The sequence below is a fragment of the Lagenorhynchus albirostris genome, chromosome 8 (genome assembly GCF_949774975.1).
Source record: "Lagenorhynchus albirostris chromosome 8, mLagAlb1.1, whole genome shotgun sequence".
Classification (NCBI taxonomy): Eukaryota; Metazoa; Chordata; class Mammalia; order Artiodactyla; family Delphinidae; genus Lagenorhynchus; species Lagenorhynchus albirostris.
The window spans coordinates 1,107,473-1,132,329 of record NC_083102.1 but is presented as its reverse complement, the minus strand read 5'-3'; the positions used below and the strand labels follow the sequence as shown (position 1 = coordinate 1,132,329).

Sequence of the window (24,857 nt, the reverse complement as noted above, 5' to 3'; positions counted from 1 at the left end):
TGTGAGCAGGGTCCAGTTCTCCCCGGGACGCCACCACTGCCAACGGAGAAAGAGTGACCAGCGGGGAATGCTGGCGGCCGCGCCCTGAGCCCAGGGGCCGAGCTCACCTCTCCAGCGAGGTCACACACCTTCTCCGGTACGCTCCTGTCGAGACGCACACCCGGACCCCACCATGGGACCACCAGACACACCCCAGCCAGAGACAGTCCAAGAAGCACAACCAGACCTGGCCGGTCCTCAAGGCCATGGTGCCGTCCACCAGAGGTGGCGAGGGGGACGTGACCAGTGAGCGCACGCGTGCCTGCTCCTGGAAGGGACCCTGCTCCAGAGAAAGGCCCCTGGGAGACTTGACGCGGTCCGTACGTGAGTCAGCGGCATCGAATCCGTGCCGGCTTCCTGGCCTCGCTTGTTCCCTGCGGTTACGAAGCGTAACCGTGGGAAGCTGGTGAAGGGCACACGGGAATTACTTGTATTTTTTCTGCAAGTGTTTGCAGGTCTGAAATAATTTCAGATTTCAAAAAATCTAAGGAAACACGCAGTGTGCAGTGACTCTCACATAAGATCCCACAGGAGGGTCTGGTGACAATGCTGCACGTTCTAGGGCCCGAAATAAAGCGGAGGGACAGAGGGGCCGTCGGTGCTGGTGTCGTCAAGACGCTTCCCCCCGCCCCAGCCCAGACGCGGGAAGAGATCAGGGCAGCTGTGATCGCCAGCTGGACAGGGCAGGGCTGGGCAGAGATCCTGACCACTGAGTGTTTCCTCTGGTCCTACTCAGAAGAGGTTTCTGATTCTACAAGAGAATTAAGCTGGCTTTGCCTCAGTGCTTGGGGCTTCGACAACGCGGAACCAGCCAAAGGGCCCTTGCAGTGATCTCCAAGGTCACAGTGTGCTCGCCGGACTCACCAGGCTCCTGGCTTCTCCCTCCTCAACGGAGTGGGCGGCATTTCCACTGTTCTCTCTCCCTCAGGCTCAGACACCGCACTGTCCTGCTTGATTTCGCACAGTGACAGCGAGGGAGGGACGGCGTAGAACTGCTTGCCCTTTGTGGGGGACAGTGAGACACATGAGGTGTCTGTTGCCCCAGAATCGTCACCACCAGGCACCAAAGCACAGCCCAGCTTGATCTCACAGGAGAGCTTACGGTAGCTTGAAGTCTCCTCAAGTACAGAGCAGCGGTTTTGCAAGGGCGTCTTGCACCATTTGTGGCCTTTGGTGGAGGCGCTAAGGGCAGCGGAGGGTCGGGACTCCACACTGAGAAGAAGAGTCTCTATTTTATGGCTGCAGGGTGTGTGGGAGTGTTTGTGGCTGGACACAGATATGTCTGGAATGCTGAGAGAATAGGTCATCACAGTGACCTGTTTCTAGCTCTGGTTAACCCCAGGCCAACCAGGAATCTTTCGTCTTTGCTCTTTTGCTGCAGACTTGGCCTTTTTAATAAGTATGCACACGAGCTACTCAGGGTGCTCAGGGACCCAGCAGCACCTGGGGACGTTCTGGTGACCACTGTCCTGATGACCGCACGGCAGAGCTGCAGCTGTGGGAGCTGGAAATACGGGAGGTGGGCAGAACGTTGCATGAACGCAGAACATTCCACGCAGGGGTGCCGGCGTTTATCACTGACCTCTGACTATAACACTGCAACGTTCTCCCTCCCTCCCCAAACCTGGCACATGGAGAGTTCCCAGGGCCTGAGGTCCGACTGCACCTGCTCAGGCTGAAATGTCTGGCTGCTGCCGGAGCTGCCCTCGACCCTGCAGGGAGGCGCTGCCGCATCCTGCCCCGTGCAGCCCTGGCCTGGGAGGAGGCCAGCCGGCCTGACCCTCGCTCCTCTCGAGAAAACCTCCACACAAAGACCCACCCCCGCAAAGCCCTGGCAGCCCCGAGGACTGGCCGACAGTACCTTTGTCTGAACCATGCGTGGCCTCTGGTCCCTCAAGTGCTCCAGCGTCGCGGCGATGTCGATCTCTTTAGCGCCTGCAACAAACACAAACGGGGCTCAGCCCAGGCACAAGACAACCCGCGCTCTGCGTCCCTCGCCTGCTGCCGGGGTCCCTCAGGGCCCAGCGGCCAAATGACAACGACAGTCATCCCTCAGCTGCCCGGCTGGCAGGCAGTTTCAGGGTTCACACAAGAAAACAGGGCAAGGCGGCTTTCATTAGCATTGATTCAAGAAGGCTGGGCTGAAAAATGTTATCAATGCCTATATAGATACCCACAGCAAGCTGCCGCCAGGAGCGACTAAGGCTTTCTTGATTTCTTTTTTTTTTTTGGTGGCATTTTAAGACTTTTATTTTTTTTGGCTGTGTTGCACGGCTTGCGGGATCTCAGTTCCCCGACCAGGGATTGAACCCGGGCCACAGCTGTGAAGGCCCGGAATTCTAACCACTAGGCCTCCAGGGAACGCCCACGAATTTTTTTTTAAAGATATTTTTGATGTGAACCATTTTTAAAGTCTTTATTGAATTTGTTACAATATTGCTTCCATTTTATGTTTCGGTTTTTTGGCCACGAGGCATGTGGGATTAATTAATTAATTCATTCCCTGACCAGGGATCGAACCCGCACCTCCTGCATTGGAAGGCGAAGTCTTAACCACTGGACCATCAGGGAAGGCCCCCAACAATGTTTTAAGTCATAGGAAGTAGCATATAAACTTCAATTTCTATTGCATAGGATTTTTATTCAGAGAACTAATCTTATACATCTAAATATTGGCTTCTAAAGGCAGAGTTCCCTGCCTGTTAGAAGTGTGTTCCAAATGTTAAGAAAAGGTCAGGACGCCCCACATGCTCACGGGTTAGTCGTGTGGCTTAGATCCCCTCCTACAGACGCACCCACCTGACACCAGGTGACTTGGGTGCCACAGAGATACTACTATTTGAGTTTAAAAATGTAACCTTACGCATTCCGCGTATGTTCTTGTTTTTGCATCTCGCTAGGTCCTTTGGTAGCTGGACAACAAACAAGACCGGGTCCCGAGCTCGCGAGCTTCTTACAGTTCACAGGGGAGCATCTCACGTCTGCTGTGCAATCCTGTCAAATGCTGGGGGCTTGGGCGGGGCGCACCTCTGAAGTCAGCCGGGACCCCCCACCAACCCCCAGTAAGCGCATGTCACGCGCAGCATTTTGTCTCACGGTGCCACAACTGTCACCACTCCCTGTTCAGGGGAAACTGAGGCTCGTCCCGGTCACGCAGAGCAGGTAGCCATGCTCATCAGACCCAGATGTGGAAGCGAGACCGGGCTGGTGGCCACCAGGACGGCTCTGGTCTCCCACTTCCATCACACCTGCGTGTGCACAGCCCTGCCCTTGGCCGGGAGCTGGGAGGCGCGCCTGAAAGCGTCCAAGGCCGCGGCAGCCTTAGTGCCCTGGTTCATCCTGGAGGCCTGAGGCCCACGTGGGTGACAGCTGAGCCGCCAGCGCCTTTTTCCGAGTGGCAGGGAGATGCTGCTGGGGACACGGATGAGGGTGGGAGGGAAGGTGGGGGGACCGCACACTGTCTCAGGGAGAGGGTGCCTGAAGTGGGAGGGGCTGGCGGCTGGAGGGAGGGGCGGCTGGGAGGAGACACATTCCAACCAGGTGCTGTGCTCGCGCCAGGGAAACTGCCACGAGTATTGGGAATCTGGCAGTAAGTTGCTGAGACCGGGAGGCCAGGATCCGGGCTGACCCCCCTCGGCCAGCACGGTGGCCAGTCCGAGTGCCTCGAGGTGTGGGGACAGTGTGGCTGGCATGAGCTCATCACATCTAAGCTGGCCATCCTTCCAGACAATGAACGCCCTCCGTCGGGTATGGGAACACCCCAAGCCCCCCCGACTCTTAAGTCAAAGTCTTTCTAGGAAGTCTTTCTTTCTGGGGGATCCGCCGAGAAACTCGTCCAGGCGGAAGACAGGGTCTCCTGTTTGCCTGAAGGCTCCTCTGAAGGTGTCAGAAGTTTTCGAAAGCTGACAAGGTCACAAGATGTACAGTCTTGTTTGGGGGGGACCTGTGAGTCCAGAGCAGCCTGAAACGGTGGGTGAAAGAGGAGCTCCGGGGGGGTCCCCCGGCCACGTGCGCAGCGGCCCCCCAAGGGGCCCCTGTGCCAGGAACCTGCTTCCTCATCTCCCCAAAGGAACACGGAAATGGGCTTCTTCAAACCACAGGTTTGCCTTAAGAAAGTGAAGTCCTACGTGGAGAGCGAGCAAGGGAGGGGGTGTCCCACCCGAGACCTGAGTTCTCGTCCCCCCAGAAACACCCAGCTGCCGGGTCGGCGTGGCCCCTCTGGACGCAGCACGGAGCTGCTGCTGCTGCAGTTTAATTCCAAGCGTGAAGAGGCCCGGCTGTGGGCAGGACACAGAAAGCTCCACCTGGGCGCGTCCGGGGCGGGCGCGAAGCTCCAGCGGGAGCAGAGCAGCGAGGGGCCTCGCGGGGAGCCGCGAGTCAGCGCGTGGTGACCGCACGATGCACAGGACGTATTAGCTGCTCAGTGAATGTGACCCCGCGGATTCTGTGAGCAGAGCCTTCTGGGAGAAGTGCTATCTCTGGGCAGCTCTGTCCTCCCGTCCCGTGGACGCCAGGAGAACGAGGTGTGGAGTGGAGGTTGATTCATCAGCTCAGAGACGATCCTCGTTCTTTAAAAACAAAATCCTGAGGGGTCCAGACTTAACCCCCCACTTTTTAAGGTTGCTCAGGGCAGCGTCTTTAGTCCTTGAAACTCGTTTGAAAGACTCTTTCAACAGCCCTTTTCTTCCGAAGGGCTAGTCTGAACAAGAGAACCAGCATGAAGTCCCGAACCCCCCGTCCCTCCTCCGTCACCCTGGAGCGACTCTGCAGGGCTCTGCCTGGGGCCACGTGCAGGTCCCCTCCGAAGGCAGCTCCGTGGGGAGACTGCAGGGCCACCGGGTGACGCTCTGATCAGGTGCTACGGACGAAACCTCTCTCTTCACTGCACTCTCCTTTGGACGACCGCTGACAGAGGAAGGAGAAGGCCTACTTAGGTTTTCCCTAGACAGGGTCTGGGGAACGCGAAACGCCCGGGGACCACGTCTCAGATCACGCTTAGCCTGAAGCCAAGGCTCAACAGTGGAGGGAATCAAATTGAAGCTTATGAAACCGTACGGCGCTGCAAATAGAGAAGCAATGGATTCATCAGGTAGAATCAGTGTCCGACGTGGACGGCTGCTGTCTCCCTGCGTGTTAGGATGGAGGAGAGTTAGTCATCTGAAGTGTGTGTGGAGAGAGAAGTTTTAACAGAACACACATGCAGGATCTTCTATGAGGGCCGGGAGGCACGGCCCTGCACGCTGTTCGGTGACCCCGGGCATCCTGGTAACCCCGAGGTGCACGAGACACACAGTCTGCGTTGGTAAACCAGAGCCTCGGGGCTGGAGGGAGGGGGGTGCGTCCTCTTCACCTTATAACAGGCTTTACTGAAGGTAAAAGGATTTATTTAAATCCCCCAATAGCTAGGAAGCTCCCTCTAGTGCTTTTTTTTTTTTTTTTTTTTGCAGTACGCGGGCCTCTCCCGTTGTGGAGCACAGGCTCTGGACGCGCAGGCTCCATGGCACGTGGGATCTTCCCGGACCGGGGCACGAACCCGTGTCCCCTGCGTTGGCAGGCGGACTCTCAACCACTGCGCCACCAGGGAAGCCCCCTCTAGTGCTTTTAAAATGGAATGCTCTCTACAAATCCCATTTTGCTGATCGCATGTCAAGGTCCAGGAGAACAGACACATGAGGTGCGGTGCTCAGGTCGAAAAGCATGTGACTAGTTGAGGAATTAATTATAACAGATGCAAATAAAACCCGGACAGAAGACGGGGTGTGATTTCAGGGAGAGGTTTCTGGCATTTTCTATTGGAGAAGCTATTTGGATACGTGAGGAACGTATGTGCTTATTTAAGTCATCCTGCGGTCGGTCGAAGCTGGTGATACCATGAATGTACAGCACAGACAGAGGCAGCCTGTGCATTTGGGCCCAGCACCACACAGGGCAACTGTGAGTCAGTCTGACCCATCTTTCCCGGCACCAGTGACCCAGCAGGTGCGCTGCAGACTCGAGGCCGGAGTGGCCGGCGGGGTCCTGAGAGACACTGGCCCGGCGCCACCCTGAGCACCGGCCAACACACACGAAGGGCTGCCGCTGCGGCTTCCCAGTGTGCTCGGTGCGGTGGGGGGCATTGGCGCCGAAGTTCACGTTATTGGTTAAATACATTTTTAAGACAACAGGGGTTTTTAAGCTTTAGATAAAAAAGTATTCGTCATCAAACAAGAAACACTGAAAGAACTCAGTATTAGCACAATATTAAAACAGTTTCTTAGGATGCGAGAGCCAATTCAGAGTGAAAGAAAGCCAAGCGAACGGGCCCCTGGCACCTCCTACGAGGCTTGCCCTGACTCCCCCGGTGACTGCTGGCTAGTGCACGGGGCGCCCTGTCTCTCCCCGTCCTCTGCGGCCACAGCGTCCTCAGCAACGTCACGTAATAAACAGAAATACATTTTGTTGCAGAGTTTTTACCAGAAGGTCTTGCAAACCGCAGGGACGCGATGTATCCTTTTCTCTTGTTAAAAAAAGCCCTCATGCGTCAAGCGCACGAGAGAGAGAGGCCTTTATTTTGCAGGAGGAAATTGTCTCAATTCCACCCTCTGGGAGAACTGAGGAAAGCGCTGCTCCTCGCTAAACACACCTAAAGGGGCGAAGGAAGAGCGGTGACGGTCGTGAGCCCGCAAGGCGCACTGCCTGTGTCCCAGGACGAAGCCAGAGCTGTCTGGGCGCCGAGCTGGGTCCCGAGAGTCTGTGGTCTTCGGCCGAGCTCCGTTTGGGAAGGAAAGGCTGAGCAGGGGTGGGCAGGGACAGCGCGAGGCCTCAGCCCTGCAACCGGCAGGGCTGGAGGTCACAGCTGGGGCTCCCTCTGGGTCAGCAGGATGACCGAGCCTTCACCCCAGGCGCCGCGAGTCAGGGAGCACCACAGCCGGAGGGCGGCCCTCCTCCCGCCTCTGGGTGCAGGTGCCGCCTCCAGACCCTGGCCTCCCACCGTGCACACACGTGGGCGCGTTCCCACACACTCCCCCACTGTGCGCACGCACACGCACATGCACACACTCTGTCCTGGGTCTTCCGTGCCGAGCAGTTTCTACTTCATGCTTCCGGATGCTCTGAATCGACTGAAGATTCATCAAAATTAAAAAGGAAGACTTTTTGCTGGCTTTCTAGATTAACGATCATCTCCCTTTCACAAGGTTTCACTGGGATCAAAGGAGACACACTGGCATCATATCCACTTGAAAATCAAGTACCTCAGAACCCAAACAAACTAGGTATTTTTCATGTTTTTAAAAACAAATTCGAAATCATTTTTCAGGAGAAGCTAGGATGCCTCCAGATCTTTCTAAAAAAATACAAGTAAACAAAAGCAGGACTGGGTGTATTGCCTGTAAAGTTGCCATCACTTACGCTCCAGGAGGTGTCGGAATTGTGTGACGCATCCTGCGATGTTCAACGAGGCGCCAGAGCGTCTATGACGCTGCGCAGGTACCGGCAGCATCAACGCTGAGAACCACCCGGCACCCAAGTGCATGCGAGTGCACAGTGGTTAAAAAAGAGGGCGTCAAAAAAAAAACGAGGGCGTCAGGAAGGGGCGACCGTTAAACTTGTAAGAAGAGATGGACGTGACGGCCACGAGCACGCCGTTCAGATCACCACCTGCCCCGGGAAGGCAGGCGTCGTGGACACAGCGCGTGCATGGGAAGCTAATGGCGGGGACCTCACTACCTCCCGGTTCCACCCACGTGACAAGGAACCACGTAGGACGCACAAGCCCCAGGACACACTCAGGTCCTCAGTGGAAGGGTCAGAGTTACGAAGGGGACGAGGGGTGGGTCATCCGGGTGATGTCCGTGGCTGCAGGGAAGAGGCTGGGAGCCCACAATGACACGGGAGTCTCAGGGGAGCAGGGGGGCTCTGAGGCGGCCCTCCCGTGCCGCCCAGGGTCTTGCACTTGGGGCCACAGACACACGCCTGAGCCCCCATACGATCAGAGCACAGGGGCAGGAGGGCGGGCAGGCAACCGGGCCTCGTGGGACCAATGGCCGCCCCGAGGGGCTGGGCCCTTGTTACCCTTGAGCCGAGGCCAAGTGCTCCAGGGGAGCTGGACGCTCAGCCACTCACAAAACCCCCATCGAAGGCTCTCCGTGCCCCTCCTCCCACCTCGGCCCCCGAGTCTACGTCTGGTTCAGAAACTGAGGGTGCGGCCGGCCCCGTGGCCTGGCCGGGACGGGGCTACTTAGTTACTCAGCTGACGGCAGCACGGGGACCACGGTCCTTGGATTCCTCGCACCGTCTCCACCCGGGAAAGGAGAGGCAGGGTCCCGGGAGGCCTCATCGGGCGCCGCGAGGTCGTAAGGACGACACAGACGGTCAGCACTTGTCACAGACGCTCTCATACAAGTTCACGCGACTGTGGCAGGATCTTCCGGGAGGGTCACTAATGCAAAGTGACAGAGGCGTGGTCCTCAACACCACTGCCCACCCGCAGAGCGCGGCCGCTCAGCCAGGGCACAGGCCTCAGGTCCTACTTCACAGTGTTTGAGCCGTCGCTGCCCCCCGACCGGGGTTGCTGTGCGCGGGGGCTTCCTGCCACCAGGGAGGGACGAGGGGTCTTTGGCAGGAGAGGGGGTGGACCCTCACTGTCTGGGGAGGAGCCGCGAGCGGCTGCTGAGAGGGGCCAGGGCAGCTTTGCTGGGCCTCTGGGGTCTCCGGGGTAGGAGACTCTGGGGCGGCGGGCAGCCAGCAATGCTGAAGGACTCTTGTGGCCTCCAAGCCGTGGCGACCCTGCCAAACATGGCCAGCCAGGGGCCAGCAGGACGGACGGTGGCGATGCTCACGGGGACAGGGTGGGGGCCAGTCTGGGTTTGGGGACCAGAGAGACGAAAACCTGGGTGACAAGCTGGCTGTCGCTCTTCCGGGCAAAGCAAGCGCGCATGGGAGGGACGGCCCTGGACCGGCGTCGGGTGGGGTCCAGCCAGGTCTCCCAGCTTCTCATCGGCCACGTGGGACCGTGTCCACGGGTGACTCAGGAGGGAGGAGAAGCCACGTGAGCAGGTCTGGCCCATGAGATGCAGGGGGTTCCACACGGGCCAGGAGTGCCCCCTGTGGTGCCAAAGTCCACGGGGCCCCTGTCCGCCCATCGGCAGGTCAGAGAGCACAGCACTGTCAGCTTTACCTGCCCACAGGATAGAGAGCATTTAGGAGGCAAAGTGTGCGATTACGGGCTGCAATGTGGTTCACGAGAGGACCCGGATAAGACGGGCTTAGGATGTTTTCCAGGAACAACTGTCCCATTTTGCCTCGTGTCTCGCCTATTAGTCCCTCATCTATCGTGTCACCTGGGCCTGGGTCACACCCCCAGCGATACTGCTCCCGGGACCCCTGTCCCCACCCGAGTCTCAGCTCCAACTGGCCAGATGAACAGCCCAGGGAGGAAATAGCCACCCGTCACCTCACGGGACACAATTTCTCCAGGTAAAGGAAAAGCCTCCCCACCCCACCCTGTGCTGGACACTTTTTTCAGCCTGAAACCTGCATGCGCTGAAGACGAGGCGTCACCACCTGGAAGCCACGCTGGAGGCAGACTGGTCCGTAGAATTCCTTCTCTGCTGGGTCTTCATGTTTCAGCCACAAACATAGAACCAAGACGTTTCCCCCTCGACGTGCCTTGCTCTGTGCAGCCTGCTTCTCCCAGTTAGTCTCGTCTGTAGAAGCGCCGTCCACGTGCACGGTCATGGCCAGGGGCGGGCTCGGCCCTTTGTGCAGACCCCTGTGCACACAGACCCCTGGGGTCCTGCCCCTCCAGCCCTTGAATCCAGCGGCACCCAGTCGATCCTGCCGGGACCCACTGCACGTTCTCCTTCCCCAGCGGCTCCAGATGGATCCGGTCAGCGAGCCTGTGGTTCCAGGTCCCCTCCCTGGCGGAGTTTCTGCTGCGGCCCTAACAGACCCAGCTACCTGCTCCACCCCTGTCCCCGGACCGCGCAGCCTGGCCATGCCTCTGCAGTGCCGCCCCCTAAGCTCCTGGGCTCTGCCATTTGCAGAAAGACCAGGCTCCGCATCAGCCTGGCCAGCTGGTTGCCTTCCGGCACGTCACCAAACCTCTGGGGATCTGCCTCCTCAGTTTGCAACCAAGTGTCAGAATAAATGAGCCCTCAGGGCCCCTTGGGGCTGTGAGGAACGGGCTACAGACGCGTACGGGGCTCTGTGACAGGCGTGGGGCGAAGCGACCCTGCCACTGCCCCTGCATCCCGGGGCCCCAAGTCACAGCTGCAGCCCCCACCTGCTTCTCCACATGGAGTGTAAAGCCCAGGAGGGCAGATCGTTCCCTTGCTCACCATGTATTCTGGGTGCTCAGTAAGTACTAGGCTGGAACACACTTCTGTGGTTCAGCCCGTATTTGCCAAAAGGGGGAACGATACCACGATGGTGGCCGAGGGGGACAGCAGGGTCCACGAGTGGGGAAAGGGAGTGGGGGGCACGTCCCCCGCAGACCAGGGCCGGGTCCTGGGTTCTGCAGGAAGGAGCCGGCGTGGCCCAGAGAGAGGGGCTACGAACACGTGGGGCCTCCCGAGATCTCTCTCTTTAACATCCTGCTGACCGCTGTGTGCAGAAGAGACGGGCACAGGAGCGAGCGGGGAGGCCAGTCCAAGGCCACAGAGGAAGGGACGGAGGGAGCAGGGCCGAGAGACAGAAGAGATGGAGGACCGGACACACGTGGACGACCACCTTCAGCTCTGCTCCCTGGAGCACGGCCACCCAACGGGACTTCCCGTCACAGGCGCGTTTTCCGTCTGCACCGCCTGTTTGGCAGCCCCCGGGCACCTGTGTATTGGGGCGCCTGGCATGTGGTCAGCGTTTCAATCTTATCATGTAAGTTGCCACACGTGCCTGATGGCTAATGCCCCGAACAGTGCAGCTCTGGGGGAGTGCTGGGTTTTAAAAGTTCAACGAGCCACGAAGTGTTACTTCTCCCAGAATGGGAGAAAATATTTGCAAATCACACATCTGATAAGGGTTTAATATTCACAATATATAAAGAACTCCTACACCTCAATGACAAAAAACCAAACAGCCCAATTAAAAAATGGGCAAAGAACTTGAATAGACACTTCTCCAAAGAAAATGTCCAAATGGTTGACACACACATGAAAAGGTGCTCAACATCTCTAGTCCTTAGGAAAATGCAAAGCAAACCCACAGCGAGATGCTGCTTCCCAGCCATGAGGATGGCTACTATCAAAACCCCAGAAAATGACACAAGTGTTGAAGGGGGTGTGGGAACTGGAGCCCTTCCTTATGCACTGTTGGTGGGAATGGAAAATGGTGCAGCTGCCGTGGAAAACAGTACGGAGGGTCCTCAAGAAATCAGAAATAAAACTGCCATGCGATCCAGCAATTCCACACGGGGTGTATAACCCCAAAGAACTGAAAGCAGAAGCTCAAAGAGATGTTTGCACACCCACGATCATAGCAGCATTAATTCAGCAGCTGAAAGTGGGAGCGACCCGAGTGTCTACAGATGGATGACGGATAAGCTACCCGTGGTCCCCACCCCTGCAACGGAACGTCATTCAGCCTCAGCAGGAAGGAAATCCTGCCACTGGCTCCAACACGGTGCACCTTGAGGACGTGACGCTCAGTGACATAAGCGAGGCACAGAAGGGCACACACTGTCTGATTCCACTCATGTGAGGTCCCAAGAGCTGTCAGAGTCACAGACACAGGAGGCACGATGGAGATTGTGCATGAGGAGATGCTTACTGACGCCACCACGTGACAGGGACATAGTAAGGAAGACGAGCTTCCTGAGGATGGAGACCGGGAGCTGGACAGATGGCCACGCGGGCGCTGCACATCCCTTCACACTCCGTGCTGAGACCGCTTAGGACGAACTCGCGGCCGATGCAAGCTTAAGAGGCGTCTCCAGGCGCACCTGCCGACTCGGGCCGGCACCCCACGTCACACCATGAAATCCCAGTCCTGCTGCAGTTCCTGCCAAACGACAGGAACAGGCCCCCAGGACAGTCCAGGCCTGTGGACACCCCAGGAGCCGGGAGGCTCAGGGCGGCACGGCCAGCTTCCCAGAGGTGGGGCTTCCTCCGTGGCCCCCGGTGAGGGACAGCCCGTGAGGCCACCTCCAGGTGACCCAGCACATGTGGTCCTCGGGAAGCCCCACCATCCGCCTGGTGCTCTCCATTTGTTTGAAAAATTGTGGTGACCCTGGGCAAAGAGAGGTCACGGACAAAAACGTAAGAGGCACAAGCTTGGAGAATATCTCGGCTGCAAAACCAACATTGCTACGTCTGAGCTCAGTCCCTAGGTGAGAGAGGAACGCTACCGAACCCTGATTCTGACCCAAAATATTAGCCCGAGTTAGACGCGTGTTCGCAGCCACGGGAAAAACGTGTGGAAGAATTTTACAGGTTGACCCCTGACTTTCCCGCCACAAACCCGGGCAGAGAACCAGCCCCCCAACTCAGACTTCCAACCGCATCCTGTCTGCTCGCTGACAGACCAGACGGTGCCGAAAGCCCCTTACGATTCCTGCTGCATCAAAGGCTTTACTCCCCGAAGCCCGTGTGCCCGGCCCAGGCTCCAGGCTGTGGCTGGCTGGGCTGCCCGAGTGTCCCCGGCCAGCCTCAGAGCCCAGGGCCGACGCAGGCGCCGGGCTGCAGGACAGCTTGGGAGAGGCATTCTTCGGTCCTCCTGCAATTCATTCCTTTAAGAAAAAGGGAACAGGAAGAAAGGCTTCGTGTCCAGGCCCAGAGCCTTTGATCATTTGATGAACGCGGGCCGGCAGCACGGGCCTCCGGCTTCTCAGGCCAGACAAAGGTGGCCCTGGCCGCCCGGCCCCGCGAGCCCGGCCCAGAACAAAACCCCGGCGGCCGCTCGCCGGGGCGGCCTGGGAAAGGCCCACCTCGCAGGCCGAGGGGCCGCCCTGCCCTTTGATCTGGCCCGAGACTGCAGCCTGGGCCCTGGGTCAGGGGATTTCACAGCGCGGGCCCCCGGGCAGAGGGGAGCAGGTCAGGGGCAGAATGAGGGGTGACCAATCTCTGAAAGAGCCTGGAGACCGCCCTCCCGGGTCAGTTCCACATGGCTGGGCTCGCACTGTTGCCGCAGCCGAGCCTCAAGTGGGCTTTGACAGGACGGGGCAGGCGGGGCGGGGGGCAGCCGGGATGGGGGTCGGCCCCGCCCCCGGGGCTGCGGCACTGTCCTGCTCCAGGTGCCCTCACACCTGCTGCGTGGACACCCGGGTATTCCCCCCGCCCCGGTACCGGTACCGCTGGGGCGCCTGTCCTTGGGACGAGCCGGGCGCCATGCCACACGGTGTATACGCAGTGGGTTCCTGTGTCACTTGCTTACACACAAAGGCGGCACCTCAAACACGCAAGGGGATCCGCATTCTCGGAAGGCATTTGGTTTGATAGACGGGGAAACGCTACATGTGACAGCAGACAGGGGAGCAGGATGGGGGAGAAGCAGGAATTCCGCTGTGGGCTGCCGGCTCGGAGTGACGGCGCGTTTGCAAATGAAGAGACAGATACAGTTGATGGGACACAGAGGCATTACTGGACGGGGAACAAATGACCTTTCCGCCAAAAAAGTTAGCTTTTTGGATCTAAGGCCAAAACATGTTATTAAAAAGCACCGTCAGAGCATTTGCATTTGCCTCGTTGTTTCTTTGTTTGCACATCACAGCTCGGAGCTACTTCAGGGCGTGAAATACGGTCTCTGGTGGTGTGAGCCCGGCCCACCGTCCCGCACCCCCGCCTCCCCGCCCCGGAGCCGGAGCCGGCAGGGAGCCTGCGGCACAAGGGGGCCAGTGCTGGGTCCCGGCTGGTCACATGCTTACTAGCTGTAGTGCTGGTAACGCTCAAGCTCTCTAGTCCTCGCGTGTAACACGATGGCTCTTATTTTATCCTCACACGTCGATATCCTTGGGCTAAAGATGTGTTCTGTTTTTCTTTTAAGCAGGAGAAATGGAGTAAGAAAGATGCGTCTTTCAGAGCTGCCGGCAGCGGTGTGACAATGTATAGAAATCCATTTCTGTAATCGGTGTCTGCCCTTCCTGCCGGCACAGGATGAAGGGTGGGCGTCCTGGAAGGCGGGTGCCCTAGCTGAGAACACACGTGTGCGTGTGTGCGTGAGTGGGTCAATGTGGAGAGGAAGACGTTTTCACAGGTGGGAAGGAGACCGTAAGACGTCACTCATCGCAGTGTGTCCTGCCCAAGTTCCCTGGAGGCTGACAGGCAGCTCAAGAACAAGGAAGCGCCTTTTCAGGCCAGGTTAGGGCCTCCCTGCTGACGGGTGCGTGGTTCTCCCAGAGGTGGGTCTGAGAGAATCTTCTCCCAGTTGACTACTGGCCTCTAAGGGGACACCTCATGGGTTTGTCCTGTGGACCACGCCTGGGGAGCCCCAGCCCCGTTTGGTCCCTGCACTCTCATGGGTTAAACTCCACCCAAGCCATGAACTCATCCCAGGTCTGTGCTCAGATCACAGCACTCTAACCCCAAGTCCCCGGACACTGTCTTTAGGAGGGAAAGGCCCAGGACCACGGAGAGCGATTCATGTGCTAAAACGATGTTATTACAAAGGGGCATCCAAAGGTGACCTATTTTAGAGACACTCACTCCAAGAGATTTTAGGTGGCTCTGAATTTTGCAGATATAGTTTGAATAACAGGGAGGATTTAAGGCTATTCTGAGCCGCTGAAACGCTGGAAGATCAGGCTGCCTTCTCCTCACTCCTGGTGTTAACACGGGACGTCCTCAGCGAGCACTCACGCGTCACCGACTGTGCACTGAGCCCAGTGCGCGACCCCGGCGGAGGTGACGAAGGAGGACCCTTAGAAATGGACGCGCTTTGCCGCAAACAGCCTTCCTGCGGCTCAGGCTCATTTTCCCCAAGGATCTCTGTGACTGCTGCACCAGGCTGCCATGGCAACCCCAGCCCGCTCTGAGCCGCACGGAGCAGCCCGCTCTGAGCCGCACGGAGCAGCCCGCTCTGAGCCGCACGGAGCAGCCCGCTCTGAGCCGCACGGAGCAGCCCGCTCTGAGCCGCACGGAGCAGCCCGCTCTGAGCCGCACGGAGCAGCCCGCTCTGAGCCGCACGGAGCAGCCCGCTCTGAGCCGCACGGAGCAGCCCGCTCTGAGCCGCACGGAGCAGCCCGCTCTGAGCCGCACGGAGCAGCCCGCTCTGAGCCGCACGGAGCAGCCCGCTCTGAGCCGCACGGAGCAGCCCGCTCTGAGCCGCACGGAGCAGCCCGCTCTGAGCCGCACGGAGCAGCCCGCTCTGAGCCGCACGGAGCAGCCCGCTCTGAGCCGCACGGAGCAGCCCGCTCTGAGCCGCACGGAGCAGCCCGCTCTGAGCCGCACGGAGCAGCCCGCTCTGAGCCGCACGGAGCAGCCCGCTCTGAGCCGCACGGAGCAGCCCGCTCTGAGCCTTACCTTTGGCCATCTTATTGAGAACCATGTCGACCAGGATGTAGGTGCCGCTCCTGCCCGCGCCATCACTGTCAATAGAAGGAGAGAGATGAGGACACACGCACCATGCTGTCCCCACTCCCCACACGCCAACGATGGCATCTCGCCTCTGTGCTCAAGGGGGGCCCATGAGAGGACAGGAGGGCAGGGTGGAGAACTGGAGAGGAAGAGAAAGAAAGGGGGTGAGGGGGGTCAGGGTGGGAGAGGGGAGGAGGATGGGAATGGAGGGGGAGGAGGAGGGGAGGGGGAGGGGAGGGGGAGGGGAGGGAGGGGAGGGGGAAGGGGAGGGGAGGGGGAGGGGAGGGGGAGGGGAGGGGGAGGGGAGGGGGAGGGGAGGGGGAGGGGAGGGGGAGGAGATGGGAAGGGAAGGGGAGGGGAAGGGAGGGAGGGGAGGGGAGGGGAGGGGGAGGGGAGGGGAGGGGAGGGGAGGGGAGAGGGAAGGGGAGGGAGGGGGAAGGGGAGGGAGGGGAGGGGAGGGGGAAGGGGAGGGGAGGGGGAGGGGAGGGGAGGGGAGGGGAGGGGAGGGGAGAGGGAAGGGGAGGGAGGGGGAAGGGGAGGGAGGGGAGGGGAGGGGAGGGGAGGGGAGGGGGAGGGGAGGGGAGGGGAGGGGAGGGGAGAGGGAAGGGGAGGGAGGGGGAAGGGGAGGGAGGGGAGGGGAGGGGGAAGGGGAGGGAGGGGAGGGGAGGGGGAAGGGGAGGGGAGGGGGAAAGGGAGGGGAGGAGAGGGGAGGGGGAAGGGGAGGGGAGGGGGAGGGGAAGGGAAGGGGAGGGGAGGGGAGGGGAAGGGGAGGGGAGTGGAGGGGAGGGGAGGGGGAGGGGGAAGGGGAGGGGGAGGGGGAGGGAGGGGTGGGGGAGGGGAGGGTGGGGGAGGGGAGGAGGAGGGGAGGGGGAGGGCAGGGGAGGGGGGAGTGGAGGGGAGGGGGAGGGCAGGGGAGGGGGAGGGCAGGGGAGGGGAGGGGAGGGGGAGGGGAAGAGAAGGGGAAGGAGGAGGAGGGGGAGGGGGAAGAGGAGGGGCAGAGGGGAGGCTGGAGTGCTTTCAGCCCTGAGCTAACAGTGGTGCGGATTAGCTATTGTGCCTGTGTTGATTTGTTCTTTTCTTCCTTTTTTCTCCCCTCTTTGGTCAAAGATTCAGCAAATTTTGTCGGAAAAAAAATGAAATAAAGAAATGCCTGGCAGTGTCAGAGTTGATGGCATTTGTATTTAAAGTGTCTGCAAGAGGCCAGCTGTGAACAGGGGAAGAAGGACGGGTGCAGGTCTCGTGTGTCCACACCCTTGGGGGGCCGTCTGTCCGCCGCTCCAAGGAGCGGGGTGCACATGTCCCCCATCACTGCAACGGAGCCTCTCTTCATCCCCCCTCGTCCCCCAGCTGTAATGGGAATAATCACCACCTGGACGAGAGTTGTAAAAACGTTCTGAATTGTGGCTCGACAACAGCCAGTGAGAGAAAAGGAAGGCGCCTCTTCTCGGAGGAAGTAGCCCTGCATCTCTCCTCCTGCATCATGAGCCCTGAGGTGGTCCTTAGGTCAAGCAGGCTGTTCTCACGCCCACGGGCAGCACATAAGTAAGAGGATGGTGTTTACACTTATACTCCTGGCAGAATCAGCCAACCTAAGGAGAAGATCAGCGTCTCCATTTCAGGACCTGGGGAGCTGTGTGACCGTGCTCTCAGTCTCGCACCTGTGGGCCGGCCAGCGGCCCGGGAGCCTGCCGCTTGTCCTTTCACAGCAAAGAGTCGCTGAGTTTGGCCTCAACACGTTTCTCAAACAAACGGTGGAAAAAGCCTCGGTTGGAAAGAGAATGATTCCGCATTGCGCTGTGCCCACCTGCGCTCCAGAGGTGGGGATGCCGCCACGCCAGTGTCGCCGACACCCGAGTGACCGGCCTGCGGCCGAGGGTCTCCTCAGTTCCCTTCAGCTCATGTCACACAGCTCTGCCCAGATCTGCCTCAGAACTGGAGACGGTTCTCCTCGGGTGGGTTAAAGGTGCTCTGGTCCAGTTCTCGAGGATACAGACCATGCTCTGCACACCTCGTCTTCTCTCATGGACCGACACAGAAACACACACACACACACACATTCCACACCCACACACTCAGATACACACACACACTCATGCAGGGGCACACACATTCCACACCCACACACTCAGACACACTCATGCGGGTGCACACACATTCCACACCCACACACTCAGATACACACACACTCATGCAGGTGCACACACACAGGCACACACACTCCGACACACACACACTCAGAGACATGCACGCACAGACTTCTTGACTGACTGGACAAACTTGGTGTTTGATCTTTGGAGACCTGACTCCTTTTGATCCCAGGCAGAAAGGAATACTCTGAAGACAGTTCTAGACAATTGAGCACACTTCTTCACCAAAAGCGGTGGGTAGGAGCTCGGGGAAGAGCTCGCCCTCGGAGGGAGTTTTCTTCCAGTGGATCTTTCTTCTTGGTTGGGGGGAACCCACTCGAGGACACTTGAGCCACTGAACTTTCACCCGAAGGCCACTCGTTTGATTCCAGGTCTGTCCTGTTCATAACTGGCCCCAGCCTCTGCGCAGGTTTCCAAACGTCTGCGAGGCGTGCTGGGCCGAGAGCCCTCCACACACCACACACACTGTCTCACAGCGTTTGCGCAGCGGTCCCAGGAGGGTTTAAGACAAAATAAGTTTATCTCCTCGGTTGCCTTTAGAAGTACCAGTTAGATATACTTATTAAGCAATCAGGAGGTTCAGTTCCTATATTTAATAGTGGTTACTTTTGAGGTAGTGAACACTTCTTAATCCAGGTTAAAAGTTGTACTTGCCTGCAGTGGACAATTATTGGACAAGAACGGCCCCTGTAGCACTTGTTTACTTTTCTGAAATAAAGAGAGACACAGAAGTTATGATTATGTACCAGACTCTGTAGCAGCCATCCCAACAGCCCATACGCCAAAGCAAACAGACCGGCTCTTGGACATCATTTTGCAATACCCTGTTTTGACAAAGAAGATCAAAATTATGCACACATTTTCAAAGGTTTATTTTTCTTTTCAATATTCAATTATTAAACAGAGCTTTGAAAACAATTCTTACATTTTCACAGTTTTCTTTTTCCCTTTACAAGTATGAACTCTGGCCTGAGGTCAACAGATCCATCAGTGTGAGCCTCCCCACTCCCCACCCCTTGCTCTGGTTAATTTGACTTCCGTTGTTGTTGTGATATGTCTAGATTCTTCACTTAAATTTTTGAGTTTTGCAATTTACACTCCGCATTTCTTACAGTCTAGACGTCACATTGGAATGCAACATTACTGGGATGTCTCAAGACAGCATCTTAAAGACACTTCCTGATCTGTCAGTTTTGTAAGGATATCTAAATTACAGAGAAGCCTCAATTATGTCCAAGACGCATATTTCCATTTTTATAAATCTGATTATGTTTAAAACAACTTGTTTGTGCAGATTTTAGGTTAGAATTTATGAAAATTAACAAGAAGCGTTGACTATGTTGCAAACAACTCGGTTGTGCAGATTTTAGGTCAGAATTCATGAAAATTAACAAGAAGCGTAGATTAAGATTTTGTAACCAAATCCTAAATCACTACAGAGCACTGCTAGGAAATTCACTGTATAAGCTTGATAGTTTTTGTAATTCAGTGAAACAACTAATCATGTTTACAAATTATATCCAAATTCTCAGTAAAATCTTTCTAAATAAAGAAAATTAAAGACAGAATTTTGGTTAATTGGAGGGAAAAAATGCGTGAGGGGGGTGTGCACTAAAATGTGCTGAGAATGTCTATGATATAAGACGCGAAGTTAAAGTTTAAAAAGAATGACAGTAGAGAAAAATCTTTTCCTTCATATGCCGGAAATGGGAAAATGTCACATTTCTCTGCAAAGGCTTGTCTGCTCAGCATGGAAATAGTTGAAAGTGGAAATTCAATCAGCGGGTTCTTTTGCTACAAACCCCTGAGACAGTGTGGGATTGGGAGGGAGTCGAGTGCTGTAGCTGATGGGTGAGCTGAGTGGGTATTTTAATGTCACATAAAATGACATTTATTGCCCAAATGTCAGAGCTCTGTTGCTTTCCTACTTCCGCTATGGAGTGAACAGAATAGGTGCTTCTGAAGGGAGACTCCACCCCCAGAACGGCACCAGGGAAGTGGCAGGAGGTGGCCGTGCGGTCCACGTAAGATGTGCCCGGAGACGGCCACGCCCGGGGCCATCGGGGCAGCGGCACGTGCTCTGTGGCTGTTCCCCGGCTGAGAGCCAGGCTTCAAGCCTGGACCTCAGGGAGCCTGGGAGGTGAGGACCCAGAAACCCGGGTACAACAGGCGGCCCAGCGTCCTCGTGGCCACGGCACTGCTTCTGCTGGAGCCTATCCTTGCTTTTGACCTACACCCCAGTGTTAGGGTTTAAGGGAGAGGAAAGGGGAAGTGATTAAGTTGAGGGAACGTCTGTGTCAGGATCCCTGGAAAGTTCTCAGCCCTTTGAGAAGAAGAGATTGGAAAAGAGATCTACCAGTTCCTTCTAAAACCTCCCATTCTCCAGTCAGGTTGTCAAGGCAACGGTGAGCTTTAGCTCCGACAGAATAGATGCCAGGCCCCAAGGACTTGTCTCCAGCGTGAGCAGTGGGGAGCCCGCCAGCCCGATGAAGGCCGTGTGTGTGCGTGTGCACGTGCGTGTGCGTCCAGGCGTGATGCACGTGCTGTGTGTGCGTGTGCGCAGCACGGAGCCTGCTCGCCCGTGAGACCAGAGCCGGGGTGGCTTACTTTTACAGGCCTTGCACCTTCAAACAGAACTTTCTCCTGGACGCTTCTCAGTCACGGAATCTTTCAGGTGTGACCCACCTCAGCTCGGCACCTCCAACACCCTGTTATGTTTCCCACCTGCCGGGCCTGTCTGTGTTTCTAAAGGCTAAACTCAACTTCCGGCCAATACCCCGGTTTTGCTCATTTTTTCTGATGGGGCCAAGCACAAAAAAGGTACATTGAAAAAGAAATAAACACAACAACAAGATGTCCTTCTTTGAAACGTGCTGGTTGCAGGAAAGGACAGCATAAGGAAGCAACAGACCAGCCGTGCTCCATGTACAGCCGGCCGGTCGGGCCCCCTTTGGCCAAACGCAGTAGGAATCACCTCCCTGGCTAAGAAATGTGGCTAGAGAGCAAATTACTGGCTACTTTGGCCGTGACTTGCTTCTCCAGGCTGCAATTCTGGTCTCTATCGTACGACGCGTTTGAAGTGTTCTTTTCTCCAGTGTGCTGGGACCGCTGCCTCGGCAGGACCCAAGAAGGTTTCAGTGTGATTTTAACACCCGTGACAGCCCCTCCCTGTGCTAAACCTATTTACCAACAGCTACAGCAGTCAAGGAGGCGCGAGTGGAAATCCAGGTGCGGCCATGGTTTCGAGTTTTATTTACACAGAACCAGTACTTGTATTGTTACCACATAAAGCATCACAAGGAGAAAAGCAGAGGCATCACACAGTCCACCAAAGCGTTCATCTGGTCGACCCGAGAGAGAGCTGCGGATTATTCATGAAGATGAGGAATGCACAGCTGTCTGGTTTTACTTTACTGGAACAAATCATCAGTATAGACTGCAACAGGAGGCATTCGCCGAGAAAGAACGATTAGTAATACAAACCAACCCATGGGTCACTGAGTGAGAAGGAACGCCATGCAACCAACAGCAAGCCAAGGTCAGAGGTCGTTAGAGGCTCAGAAAGGGGGCTTCCCACTCTGTCCCTGCAGTACAGTCACAGTTTCCAATGATCACTTTTGTGACTATGCAACTGGGCTCATATTACTAGCTGCAACATCACAAAAATGACACTGGCCACCGCTCATTAGCTGGCAAAGTAAGGGTTGTCCATTTTTACAGTGAGCAGCGTTAGTGGATGTCATTGCACACAGCCAGGAGTGAGAGAGTAGCAGAGAGAGAGAATTCTTCTACCGCAAAGCCCTCACATGTGATGCTAATTATCTCTTAGCTTAGCTGTTTCTCTTTAAAGTGTAAATGTGCTCCCTCTGGGCGCCAGAAATATTTAATTACACATCTCGGTGTCTGACGAACGCGCTCGGCCAGAACGGGAACGAACGCGGGTCTATTGTTCAGAGGGAGCTGAGCTGCCCCGCTGCATTGAAATGACCAGTGTCTGCAGAAGCCGGCTCGCCTTCCGATGGCTGACATGTGGGGCTGCTGGACACAGAAAACCACCGAGCAGCGATCCGTGTCTGAGCGCGATGTGCTCTGAGAATGTGATCGTACCCACGGCCCAGGTAGTACATGAGAGCAACCTTGTCCGCTAGTGAGGGCAGGACAGCTTTCTCTCTAACGAGATGCTCAAAACCGGGTCTGGGGTTCGCGTTCCTTTCTATTTACCGAAACCTTCTCGGGCCCTATCTCCTGGGACTCTGGAGAAATGGAATTTGGGGAATCAGATCTTTCTTCCTGACGAACTGTAAGCACAGAGGGTGGGTTATGTATTGTCCAACTCCATATATGGATACGGAGCTAGAAACACGCCCATATGCATATATGTACAGACACACTGGATGAGCACCGACACGGCAACGGCCGTGTGTGTAGCTGCATCCGTTTTGCCAGTAATGACTGTTTCTTGAAGAGTCTATCTCAGGAAATGTGCCCTAAGTAAGATTTTTAGAAATGAATTCGTATTAAGAAAATGTAAGTGATGGTCAGGCAATCGGGATGGAGTGGGTCTGTCCAAGAGCGTCCAGGACCCCCTGCCGCTCGCGCCCTCTGCCTCCCTGGGTAGGGGGACAGGGCGACAGGCGAGACGCCAAACTCGCGTCTCTGCTGGAGCTGTTTCACATGCTATTTAACACACAGGGCTATTCAAATAAAGAAATTTGTTTTGTTTTTCAAAGTGGGCTAAAAGGCAAAAGAAATAGTATCAAAATAACCTTCTGTAAGAATCTGTAACACAAATACAAGAAATCCAGAGTTATACCCGAAACCCCATCTTTATGACAACACGCCGTTTCAACCTCCCTCAAGTTACGTATCCGTGACTGTTCAGATACAAATCACTTTACGAACACGTGCGATTAAAGTGGTTTAAAGAGCGTTTTGCCTTTATTCTCTAATTCCTTGTTTTGAATATTTATCTGTTTTCCATACTTGCTAGGTTTCCACTCAGCTAAACGTAAGGGAGTTTCCAGAAAGCTCAGAACGTGGTCATGGGTGGCCTTCGACACCTTCATTTTCTCTCTCGATATTTTTAAACTGTCAGCTTCCAAACCGCACCACAAATACACGGTACTGTGGGAACTCCAGCCAGGTGTTCATCCAAGGTCATCCATTTCAGAAGCTGGGCCTAGCTCTCATCGCCATAGCTAACCAGCTGAGCACCCAAACGAAAACCGGGCTCTCTTCACCAATAGCCTGTGAAATTCACACCCTAGGGTCCTTCACCACTTGAAGAACCTTATCGAAAACAATGACCACATTTCCACAATTCTAAGATACCCATTCCGCCCTCACATTTTAACACCTCTAAAGCCAGAAAGCGTCTTACAGTTAACGTGTGAGTTAACGTAATCTCCCCTCCCCTCCCCTATACACAACATAAATAGATTTATAACATACAAGTATTAGCAGATGACACGTCTTACAGCAAACGGCCCCTGGGACCCAGGAAACCCCTTCTCTCCGTGTCCGCACTCAGCACGCTACCCCGCCGGCGGGCCGTGGGTCTTACCTGCGGAAATCCAGAAGGGACCTCGTGGAGGCAGGCACTCCCTGGTCATACCAGCTCAGGAAGTGGAACTGCGTCACCGTGCGAGTCTCGTTGGTTTGAAGGTTCTTCAGATAAAAGCTCCTCACGAGGAAATCCTCGCACCAGATGTGTTCAGAGACCAGATGCACCTGGGCGGGGGGAGAGCGGACGGGGGTGTGTGTGTGCAGAAACAGGCGTTGGCTGGGGGCCCAGCTCAGCTGAGCGCGGAGCCACATTGCGGAGAGGGGTGGGGACCGCGGGGCACGGGGCGGGCGGGGGATGCTGGAGAGCAGCCCCGCCTACCTTCCCAATTTCAACGTAGGTTACGCAAAAGATCACTTGGTGTTTTTTTTGTTTTTTGTGTGTTTTTTAAATGTCACTCTGGGGCATAATAGTCAAATTACTGGAAAAACCTGTTACAATCCAAACGATTCATTTCTGTCTTTTCTAAGCCATGTAAACCTTCAACAAAAATCACCCGAGAAAAATTATACTTTTGAGCACAAACGCCACACGAGGTTCCACTCTCACTGACATGTCATCAGGGAGGTACCACCTGGCTGTAGAAAGAGGAAACCAAAGGCTTACACAGATGCTGCCGGGCCCTGAGCTTGGAAGCCCAGGGCAGGGACCCCAAGGCCACGACCGGCTTAGGGGGAACCTCTGTGCTTCTAACGTGGGTCCTGCTGTGGGACTTTGGCATTCTGAGTAATTTTCATGCAAAACAGGGTCAAAGGACACACTCCAGTACTGGTTTAACTGCCCAAGTTTCCTTAGTTCCTTCTTGATGTGGGCAAAAATCCAGGAGAAATGAGCTTGCCTGCAGGGGACCCTCAGATAAAAAGGCCAAGCACTGTGGACACAGACCACCGGAGAGCAGCAGGGGCTGGGGTGCAGGCGGGATGCTAAGAATTAGGGACAGTGTCAACAGAGGCTTCTTTCTGAAAAAGGACCCACTAGGGGCCCGTTTTCCAGAACCAGGCTCAACTGACCACCCAGTGAGGTCATTTTTTGGTCCTTTCTGTCCAAATTTGGATTCATAAAATTAAAAAACTGAAAACCATTTCTGCCAGAGTCCCCATGGCATAGATGACTGGAGGGTCTTGGTGTCTGTTGACCACGGGCCTGTGGACACCTCCTATGGGGACCGACTGCACAGCAAGGCTTCAAGGGACAGTGGCTGGCGACCGCACACGGCAGGCCTGCCAGTGCCCGCCACAGCCCATGGCCCCCAAGCCCACGGCCCACGGCGGCCACCCGGGGAAGTACCTCGTAGACGTGGTAGAGGTTGGAGCCCTCGTCTGGCCAGTAGTGGTAACACTGCCTGACGCCGTTCTCCGAGAGGGGTGTCAGCATGACGATGACCACACAGCCGCTCTCCCACACCATCTGCAGACAGACAGAGACCAGTGTGAGTGGCTGAGCCCCATGACATGCGTAGTTAGTGCCCCAGAGACACAGTCCAAATCTATTCCATGCACAGGAAGTTTATTTCATTTCCATTAGACAGCGGACTCTGCAGCTGCCTTTGCATCTCCGAATATGCTGGCCCCATAATTTGCATGTTCCATGGAATATTAAAAAAAGAATCTAGTAAACTCATTC

General features: G+C 56.2%; 1 protein-coding gene across 1 annotated transcript in view; it reads right to left on the bottom strand.

The window, feature by feature from the left end:
• Window positions 1-24,857, bottom strand: part of PTPRN2 (protein tyrosine phosphatase receptor type N2) — a 673,487-nt gene that overhangs the window by 6,433 nt on the left and 642,197 nt on the right. The window contains 5 exon segments of the mRNA XM_060156261.1: window positions 1,901-1,974; window positions 15,471-15,535; window positions 18,326-18,379; window positions 23,235-23,401; window positions 24,522-24,641. Of these exon segments, the coding sequence (XP_060012244.1) occupies window positions 1,901-1,974; window positions 15,471-15,535; window positions 18,326-18,379; window positions 23,235-23,401; window positions 24,522-24,641 (480 nt within the window).